The 10,220-nt window shown below is 38.7% G+C and overlaps 3 protein-coding genes across 5 annotated transcripts; 1 reads left to right on the top strand and 2 right to left on the bottom strand.

The window, feature by feature from the left end:
• Nucleotides 1-177: 177 nt before the first annotated feature.
• LOC105155253 (replication factor C subunit 3) lies at nt 178-4,242 on the bottom strand. 2 transcript variants are annotated; one of them, XR_016064159.1, is made up of 10 exons: nt 3,635-4,242; nt 2,811-3,027; nt 2,078-2,157; nt 1,824-1,983; nt 1,594-1,675; nt 1,172-1,301; nt 1,027-1,090; nt 885-953; nt 310-635; nt 178-222 (listed from the first exon to the last, which is right to left on the bottom strand). XR_016064159.1 is itself a non-coding variant. In XM_011071125.3 (9 exons), exons 1-9 carry the CDS (start codon nt 3,831-3,833, stop codon nt 536-538), a joined length of 1,101 nt encoding a protein of 366 aa, XP_011069427.1. In that variant the 5' UTR covers nt 3,834-4,242; the 3' UTR covers nt 200-535. The 2 variants fall into 2 exon arrangements, 1 of the variants encoding a protein (XP_011069427.1); XM_011071125.3 differs by having other exon boundaries at nt 200-635.
• Nucleotides 4,243-4,394: 152 nt separating this feature from the next.
• On the bottom strand, nt 4,395-7,218 carry LOC105155285 (aspartic proteinase Asp1). Of its 2 annotated transcripts, XM_011071162.3 has the most exons (9): nt 6,885-7,218; nt 6,157-6,274; nt 5,850-6,076; nt 5,508-5,735; nt 5,298-5,436; nt 5,023-5,217; nt 4,857-4,929; nt 4,680-4,767; nt 4,395-4,589 (listed from the first exon to the last, which is right to left on the bottom strand). In XM_011071162.3, the coding sequence occupies exons 1-9, from the start codon at nt 7,034-7,036 to the stop codon at nt 4,487-4,489; spliced, it is 1,323 nt and encodes a 440-aa protein (XP_011069464.1). In that variant the 5' UTR covers nt 7,037-7,218; the 3' UTR covers nt 4,395-4,486. The 2 variants fall into 2 exon arrangements, with proteins under 2 accessions (XP_011069464.1, XP_088734147.1); XM_088878021.1 differs by having other exon boundaries at nt 4,395-4,767; nt 6,885-7,216.
• A 1,092-nt stretch (nt 7,219-8,310) lies between these two features.
• LOC105155301 (uncharacterized) lies at nt 8,311-9,795 on the top strand. Its single transcript, XM_011071178.3, has 3 exons — nt 8,311-8,607; nt 8,702-9,246; nt 9,351-9,795. Exons 1-3 carry the CDS (start codon nt 8,434-8,436, stop codon nt 9,793-9,795), a joined length of 1,164 nt encoding a protein of 387 aa, XP_011069480.1. The 5' UTR covers nt 8,311-8,433.
• The last annotated feature ends 425 nt before the right edge of the window (nt 9,796-10,220 follow it).

Here is a 10,220-nt window from a genome sequence, read left to right on the forward strand (position 1 = left end):
CTGCAGTCCCTGGTCTCGTATATGAGGGTTTTACATGGATTGGCTTTTGTTGGAATCTATATCTTAGTAGCATCTTCCAATTTTCAGAACCAGCCAGCCATACCCAGTCTTGACCTTAGAATGATAATGACAAAATTAACGAACTTGCAGAAATATCACATTCGGCAATTAATAAACTACTAGAAACGTGTCTCAGAACTTTCCTGTTGAAGAGCTGCTCTCCTGATTCACACAAGATATTATAAATGTCAAGAAGTTGGACCATTGTAAAGAAAACAGCAGAAAATCATGCAAAATTCCATTGCAGACCTTTCATGGTAACTTCATGGTGTTTTCTTGGTGCTGCAAGGAAGAATAGCCTATATACCATAGATAACTAAGACAAAGAACACACATTGCTGCTGACAGTGCGAGAGACACAAGATAAGTACCCAACCATTTGCATCTACTGGACTGTGATCATCATAAAAAAGCATCATATAATTGATTTTGCAACTGATAGATGAAATACATTCGTCAGAACACTTCAACTTCATTATTTTGCAGCAGCAACTAGCGAAGCTCTAGTTTGTGTAAAAGCAGCAACTAGTGATCCAAGCTGCAACTTATCATTGCATGCTAAACTCAACCTGTATCTGCATACCAAAAGAATAGCGAGCAACTTAACACAATTATTACAAAGCAGATACAAAGTACAAATGCCAATGAATTCCATATAGTAGAAAAGGTCCCTTGTGATAAGCATGAAGTCAATTCAGCGACTCAGTCTTGATATCAAGTTCTCTAGCAAAAATAACAACTATTGAACCAATTACAGTATCTTTACACCAGAATACCAATATGTTAGTCCAGATTTAAGTGTATACATAGGAAAAGGTACATACTCGATTTCGGCCATTTCATTAATAAGCTGAATGCGGACATCGGATGGCATCTTGATCTTAAAAACAAACCTGACATCAGGCAGCAAGAGATGAGTAAAAGGAATTTTTCGCCACATGAACAGACAAAAACATGAGTACGCACATGGTTACTTCTCTCACAATATCTACCAGAGCCAACCCTTTTCTGGTCTTGATTTCAGATATTCCTGTACATAGTTAATGGCAACAAAATGAATAGATGAACAGCAGAAAAGAAAGGTAGTATTAATATTCGGCATTGGTGATACTTTTGCAGCTAGTGGTGAAGGGCTCATTCAGGAGCCAGTAGGAAATCTGTTCTATGTCCTTAGGCAGAGGATTTCCAGTGCACAAGTACACAGCTTCCTCTGAGATCTGCTGAGAAGCCATATGCGTTGACTGCACACAACTAGCAAGGGTTATATAGTCTTTGAGCAATAAGTCAAGAAAAAGGGAACAAAATTATGGCTACATCAAGCACATTAAAGGCCAAGCAAAGTATTAAGCGAAAAACAAAGGCCCATTTATCATTTACACATGCAAGTTGCCAACAAAGTTCTCCTATGGCCAGGTATAGGCAGGGTCAGCGAAGATAACATGAAGCCCGTCATGGACCTTAAATTTCTCCGGAACGAAGTTATATTCCTTAGCAGACAAAGGAATAATATGAAGCTGCAAGCAAGATACTAACCTGTAAAATATTCAAGGCTTTTCTCATATCACCATTACTCAGCCGTACAAGAGCTTTCAGACCATTTTCAGGAACATCAAGCCTGAAATAATGAAATGTGACAAATTGATGTTTTCCTGAACTAGGAACTGAAACTAAATTATAACTATCAATAGTTCTAGTCGTCCGGTTAAAATCTAAAAGATGAAACCCATTCAATTAACTATGGCAAAAAACAAGCTCAAACTTACTCTTCAGCATTAATTACATGTTTAAGCCTCTCAGTCACATGGACAGCATCCAGAGGAGCAAAGCGGAACCGTGTACATCTTGATTGTAATGCTGGTATGATCTTGTTGACATTGTTGCAAATCAAAGCAAACCTAGTGCTTTTTGTGTATTTTTCAATCACTGCAAAGCAAAAGAAATGCAGCAAAATTCAGTACTCTAAATCCAATAGAATAAAACAATGGACGCAGCCATAAGAAAAGTAAAAGATTTGTGCCTCTGCGAAGAGCAAATTGTGCATCCTTAGTCATGGCGTCTGCCTCATCCAATAAAACCAATTTCACAGCCGACTTTGCTCTGCAAACAGAAGCTACAGAATTTGAGAAAAAAAAATTTCAATAACTGGAGAAACACAATAAGTGTGCTATTACATTTTCAATAACTGGAGAGACACAATAAGTGTGCTATTATTGCTCTGCAGGAAAGCAGATGTTCAAATACCCAACAAACTCATCGCAGAAAACAGATTGACAATCGAAATTAACTTCTGGATTTTCGTTATATTATTTCTCAACCTGCCAGTTGGTTGTCTATAGACTTCGTACTCATAACAATTTCAATTTTCTTATAAAGCATATAAACCATGGTCAAAGTATGCATTCCAGTTATCTATCATGGCTCACAGATACTATATAAAGCAAGCAAACTATATATTCAAAACTTAGGCAGCATAACTGGCAACGCATAATCTGTTGCATCTGCATGCAAGTAATTACCCTTGCATAAAGTAATTCAATATCCATTCCCAAAAGTTTCTTTGATCCATTTCCTCTAACCAAATTTAAGGGGTAGCATATATTGACCCTTTTTGTAGAAAGTTCAGCCTGATGGTTTTTCACTCAGCTCATTGATGCGTCTAACCAGAGAGGTATAACGATTCATTCATGCAATTAGTCATATACATAAGAAAGAGATGTGCCAGAAGAGCATATGTGTGTCTCAGAAAATACCCAAAGGAGATGCTCTGAGTGCTTGCAAAGTCCTGAATCTGCTGCCTCACCACATCAATTCCACGATCATCAGATGCATTCAGCTCTAGAACCATGTTTGGCAACTGGGTGCCATAGAGCTTCCGAGCCAGTGCCAAAACAGTGGATGTCTTCCCTGTTCCAGGCGGTCCATACAGTAGCAAATGGGGTAATCTGTTCCCACTTGCCAATCTATCAACTGTGGCAGAAAACCCCCTATAAGAATTATAAATGCATACAAGATACTGAGCGCTAGATTATACCTATGCATGTGGAATAACGCAGCAGCTGTAGAACAATGAGAATTAAGATAGATATAAGACCTAACCATGGTGATAATGATGTGATGGTAGAATTTGGAAATACAAACAAAGGACCTGGAATGCACGAGTGAACTAGCGAAACAATAACACAAGAGGAGCATAAATCATCCAATCCTAAAGAAAACGTGGCAAAAAAAAATAGAGCACACTACTAACCATAGCATCACTTGATAAAATTTCAAAGAGTATTCCAATAGTGAAAGGCAAATAAATAGCTGAAAATGACATGCTTCTTGCACATGAATCATTTAAAACCGGAATCTGAATAAGTATCAAATTCTATGAATAAGCAAACACAAACTTTCCAATGGCACGCAAAAGTAAAGATCAAAGCATGGCAGAGCCACTACAATCAACAAAGCTTAGCACTCCATAGCAGAGATTCCTTAGCTGGGATTCCCAATATTAAGCCCAGCAACTGTTCGAAGAAATGCGCATGAAATAATATAAGTATAGAGAAGCAGGAGCAGAAGAGTAATTTACTGGTTTCAACAATATCACGGTGAGCGGCGACGTCGGCTAGAGAATGAGGGCGGTACTTCTCGACCCACGGAGTGGCTTTCGAGTCCGGTGGAGCAGCTGAAACGACAACATTTTTGCCCTTGCTGTTGAGCTTCAGAGAGTGGCTGTTGTCGTTGTCGTTGTCGTCGTCGATGTCCATGAGCGAAACCACCTCTGCCATTTCTCCAGAGACAAGACGACACCGTTTGTGCTGCTTTTCGGACTTGTGCAATTCCTTCTCTCTCTCTCTCTCTTATGGTGGCATGCGCCGGGCAGTGGAACTGCCTCCTGTAGATTATGCTCCAGTCTCTGCAGTGAAGTCGTGAGTTTAAATAGTTAGGAGTAGCGGGTTCAGTTTAACTAGCAGTCCTCAACGAGACGCGAGTTTTCCTCGGTTTCTAGAATTGGATAAAATATGAGGGTACAGAACCACAGAGGAAGCCCACCCGCATATTTGGCGCCAATCTTATTTGGAATTTTTCTTTTTTGGAGTTGACTATTTTTTTCAGAATCACTACTTTATATATAGTAAAAAATGAATTTTATTCTCTGACATAATATTTACAAATTATAATGGTTGTTCATTTTTGACTTAAAAGTGTAAATATACACAAAATGTTGTTGATGACCAGTCTAGCCAAGGGGTGAGCAAATATTTCTGTAAACGGGAAAAAGGCAGGATGATATCCAACAACACAAAGATAATATGTTTGGAATAATGCCCTCAATATTCACCACTATGTGCAAAACATTCCCATGTATTATATACTAAATCTTACAACAGCACAGAATTACATATATGCTATGCTACTGAATTAGGCATTATTGCTGCTTTTACTTTCTGCCTTGCCTCCTCCAGAAACCAAAACTTGCATGCCATACTTGTTCCAACATACCATCATTGGCAGCATAAGGCAGACAAATATCACCATCCGTGCTGTTAATAGATAAACAAAAAATCCTGGTGAGGATTGCCTCCAGCCCACTAAAGCTGAAACCAAACAAAAACAATATAATTGGTCACGACTTTGGAAGCCTGTCGCAGTTTGCTGGAGCCCATCCGATCTGCTGTCTCTCATTGTCGTAGATCACCAGTCTATCTTGCAGGGAAATGTCTGCACGCACGTTGAATGTGGTTTTTGCAATCAGATTGCTAGAAAGGAGCATTTTATACATGCAGTGGGAGTTGTGTATAAATTCCTACCTCCTATCACATTGATATTTCCTAGTCCAACCTCGCCACCGTCCAAGATGCCTAAGCAGACATTGCCATGTTCCTGAATCAAGACAACACCAATTCAAGCTTTCTGAAATACTACTGGTGTCTTCCAATATTGAAAAGAGCCAGGCAGGTAAAGATATACGCTCACCGTGACGATAAGATAAGATTCTGGGCGCAGCTGAAGATGAATGTTCTTAGCGTTTGTGAAGTTCAATACCAAAGGCTTGAAGTAGTTAACCACATCACGAATGGATTTGAAGGGTTTAGCACCTTTCCAGCACACAGGAAGGCTTCTGTCCTCCACTGCATCTTTCAGTTGCTTCCCATTTAAGTCCCCTTTTATCTGAAAAAATGAAACCTTTGTTAGCTCATATATGCGGATCAAACAACTTTCAAGAAACCATAGACATACTAAAATCTCACCAGAGACACTAGGCCTTTGTATGCTTGAGAGCTGAAGTAGGTGTAAGTGCTTCCACTATCAAAGACTATTGGGAGGCCTTTAACATTAGTAGCTTGACCACCAAATTGGAGGTCGGCTGGTCCTAAGGAGTAGTATTTCCTAAAGAAGAAGCAGAACACAGTAAGCAATTGATATACAAAAGCTTAATAAATAAAGTGATGAAGACTTACGATTGGCTCAATATAGGCTTCCATACAATCCCTGACTTAGGGAGAAAATCGTCTCCAAAGAAAAGGAACCCTCCACCCTTTCCACTTAAACAGTGGCCGACTATATTCCGTGTCAGGCCCATATCTCGCAGCTGCGCTAAAATGCTTGATTTTCCAATGCCAAGGCCAAGGACACCATCAACATAAGGTAGATGAGCTGAATCTGGAACTTCTTGATTGTACCCACATCTATATATTACCAAGTAACCAATCAGTAATCAACTGAATTGGACAAATCGGTGACATTTTTTTACAGCCTGAAAAGTTAAAGACTAGAATTCAAGAGATCAGCAGGTGCCTCACCCAAATGCTAGCAGTGGAGCTACCACACTACCATTGGTAAATTTAAGAGGAAACGAGTCCTTGACCAGAACACCTAAAGACGAACCATGGTCAGCGTAATCAACCTCATAATCACATTGCTCCTGTGACGCATGACAATCATGGATTCCGGGCCCATGAAGGGAGGCACATAAAGGATCCTGACACATGATAAGGTTTCTTTTCGGTTTGTAAAGACTGTGAGGGGCCTGCAAATACATTACAGCAAGAGGATCAGCATATCTCTGAAGATCATACAACGATTAACTGAGTCGAGGCAAAAGTTTACTGGTGTGCATTTCGTGCAAGGTGCATCACACTGTAGCCAAGTGAGGTCACTGCCAGTATCTATATCCAAAAAGTAAGGTTTAGGAGGTTGGCCGACGTTTATTGTCACATGATAGTACCTACAACAAAGAATGAGCATCAACAATCTGCTTTACAGCAAAAATGAAAATTTGATGACAGAAACCAGATAAAAACAAATTCCAAAACAAGATGGCATTTGTTAATAATCACAAGAGGTACTACTTGAGAGAACAAAAAATGGTTGATTAGTCATTGTCCCACTGATGTCAGGGCTAAACAAGTTGAATGAACAGAATTACTTAATAAACTCAGTATCAGTAAAAAAAATTTCCAGATCACCATAGCAAGACACGGTAAAGGTGCAAAGTCAGGGGGGGAAATATAACAAAGATCCAAATTTCATACATGATGAGGTAAATAATTTCACAAGTCCTAAAAAGAGAAGACAAAAACAGTGTCCTGAACATTAATCCTCCAAACATCCACAGAAAAAAAAAATACAAATTAAAGATTAAGATAATCATCGATCACATTCACTCAAAATCCCAGCTAAAACCACAACCAAACATCAATCAAGAAATTCAAGAATACAAAACTCAGAAACACGCAGCCAAACATGTATTTACAAACAAACAAACCCCATCAAGATTCTCAATCCCAACAAACAAGTAAAAGAATCAAGAAAATCAGAGAAACGAGTGCCCACACCCTTTAGGATAAACATTTCCAGAGACGGGGAAAATCACAGAGGACCCAGAGGCTTTCGCAGATTTTAGCTGCTTCTGAGGCTGATAGGCAGCAGCTGCAATCCATGTCAAAAGGAACAACACCACTGCTCTCAAGTACATCTTTTGATGCATATTCCCCCGATGGGTTTGATCACTTTTTAAAAGGGATTTTGCAATCGCTCAGGATAGAGCAGAAAACAAATAGAAAAAGACTCATACGATGACTGCCCAAAAAAAAAAGGCAAAAAACACAACACTGTCGGGACGCCTCTCTTCGAGTCTAGTCTTCACTGAGTGTGTTGGTAGAGAGAAATGGCAGCAGTTGAAAATTCCACGTGTATATATGAATTTCTGCTTCTTGGAAGTTTCTCTTGGCATACGCGGTTGTAAAACGTTAGACGCGTTTTGACTATAGAGACTCACAAATTATATTATATGATAAAATAATATTTTGTTATTTGAATTATAACGATTATATTTTGATATTTAAATTTTTTTTATTAATTTATTATTTAAGTTTTTCAAAATTTATACTTTATCATATATGATCAGTTTTTGCTAATTTTTTTATTGAAAAAGTTCATATGTTGACAACTCTTAAATACAACATGTACAATGGTAACTGGGTTTTGGATCGGGCTCTTTCAGACTGTTCCGTGCTTGTCAAGATCCAATCCGACCCATTGTATATCTTGAATTGTAATTGAGCGTTTCTTATCCGAAAGGTAATTGTTGGAGGGTTGGCCTCAGAAAAAAATAAAATAAAATTATGAGGTATAAAAATTAATATTTTAAATTGTTCTGCAAACTCTAAAATAAGTAGTTGTTAGGTGTCATTTTATTGTAATTCATACGAAACTATTTTAGTATAAACTAATTCTAAATAATATGAATAGTACACAATCACAATTTAACAGGTGATGAATTGTTGTATTAAATTAGATGATCATTTTAAAAATAATATATATATTTTACATGATAGAAATTGATTCTAAGACATTTTGAAAAAAGAAAATAATAGCTTTGATTCCGGGACATAGATAATATACATACCGACTTTTCTATTTATGTAAAAAAAACACAATTAAATAAAATGTATTTTTATTTCTAGAAAACACGAATAGATAAATTTGGGTTTGAATCCTAAAATATCTCACTCATGATAAAAGAAAAATAATATGATGAATGTCAAGGGTCGAAAATTGTAATCCAACCAAATACAATGAATTATATAGTAAATAGAAATTGATCACTTTCGTTGAACTATAAACTCGTCGGCTGACCAATATAAATTAATATTTTATATAATTAGATTGAATTTCTAAAAAAAAAAAATCAATATAATCTTAAAATGGATAAGTAATGGGACAGGTAAGAAGGTAAAGATGAGCTGCTCTTGCAAACTTTCTCAACTGTTGGAGCTAATAAAAGGCCTCGGAAGGCGCTCTGTGTTAGGCTAGCCATCCATCCCATATATCATTCTCTCTCTCAATCTCTCTCTCAGAAAGATATCATCATTCATACCTTCCATGGGGGAACATTCAAGATCACATTCCCAGGATCTGTTTCATGTTCTAGGCTTTGGGAGATTTTGCAAGGCATGCAAATCGTTTCTTTTCAAATGCTATCCAGAGAAGCATTTTCTGCTTTTCAGGAAATCAGGAAGCAAGAACAAGCACAGATCAACTGAGGATGATATCAAGGTGAGTTTTATGTATAGATTCATCATATGATTTTATTTGATATGATGCAAAAATAAGATCCATTGTTCATATCATGCACTTATCCGATCCGCAGACCAATAATTACAGAAATCGAGAGCTTGAAAACAGGAAAGCAGACGATACAGATGACATGCAAGAAGTGCATGATTCAGGGCGCGTTGGCGTTGGTTCTCCGCCGCGTTCGTACACGCGCAGGAGTTGCGACGATCACATGACGAGATCGCCTCAATGGAACCCTGTGGTCTTGACGAGTACATGTCCGTCACCTGTGTCCCAAGTTCCAAGCAGAGGACCGCAGCCAGCCAAAGCATCCCTTTCGAGGACGAAGAGCCAGAGAAATAGCATGGAGGCACCAAGCAAGAAACCGCAGGCAGCCAAAGCATCCCTTTCGAGGACAAGGAGCCAGAGGAACAGCATGGAGGCACCATCGGCTGCCTTATCTCGCTCGTTTTCTAGATGCACCAGCAGACCGGGCGCAACCCCCATCCTGTATTCTAACTCAAATGGGCTCCTAAAACCGCCCGCAATGGAGCAGCAGCTTGATTGCACGCTTGAGGAGCTCTGTTTCGGTTGCATCAAGAAGATGAAGATCACAAGAGATGCAGTTACAGACGAGGGGTAATGATAAATACTTCACTGTTATTAGTAGTGCAATTTGTTCACAATGTAAAGCCTCTGATACCAAGATAAGAAACTTACAATTTCTGTGATTCTACTGGCAGGCAAATGGTAGAGGAGGATGAAGTTCTTACGATAAAAGTGAAGCCAGGATGGACAAAAGGTACAAAGATAACATTCGAAGGCATGGGAGACGAAATACCTGGCACTGATCCTGCAGATGTAATATTTGTAGTAGCTGAGAAAGACCACCCTTTGTTCAGGAGACAAGACGATGATTTAGAACTGGAAGTTGAAATTCCATTGGTTGGCGCTCTAACCGGTTGCACTCTTTCAGTCCCGTTGTTAGGCGGGCAGACAATGAGCTTGACGATCGATGATATAGTCCACCCTGGTTATGAGAAGATTATAGCAGAACAGGGCATGCCAAAGCAAAATGAGCCAGCAACAAGAGGAAACTTGGTGATCACATTTTCAGTCAAGTTCCCAGAGGAATTGACAGAAGAACAGAGATCTGATGCTGCTAATATTTTACATCATACTTGTTAATCAAGGTTTCTTTTTCCTTTTTTTGCCATACTTGTAATAGATTTAGCATACTAAAGCAATTCAGTGTAGAAACAGGCATCTGGGATTTGGAATTTTAAGGAATTCAAACAAATCAGGTGCTCACTCTTTCCTTCCCTTCTTTAACTCTGTGGCTCTTTTACTGCTTATCTGAATTTGAATCTTGGCAAAAGGTTGGTATTGAAGAAGATCTACAAGACTAAGCAGACACAAGCCTTTCCCACTTCTTTTAAGGACAACTCTACCATAATTAGATATTCGTGCATGCAGTGCTGCATAATTGGAGATGGCTCATACATTTCTTTGCATTTACAAGAAACCGTTCGAACAAAGAGTTGGAAAGTCTTCAGCTGCTGCATTAGACAGGATTCTAAACCCATGTTACTAGCCCCACAGGCAGATTGTCC

This window comes from Sesamum indicum, linkage group LG2 (genome assembly GCF_026168435.1).
Source record: "Sesamum indicum cultivar Baizhima isolate 11 linkage group LG2, ASM2616843v1, whole genome shotgun sequence".
Lineage (NCBI taxonomy): Eukaryota > Viridiplantae > Streptophyta > Magnoliopsida > Lamiales > Pedaliaceae > Sesamum > Sesamum indicum.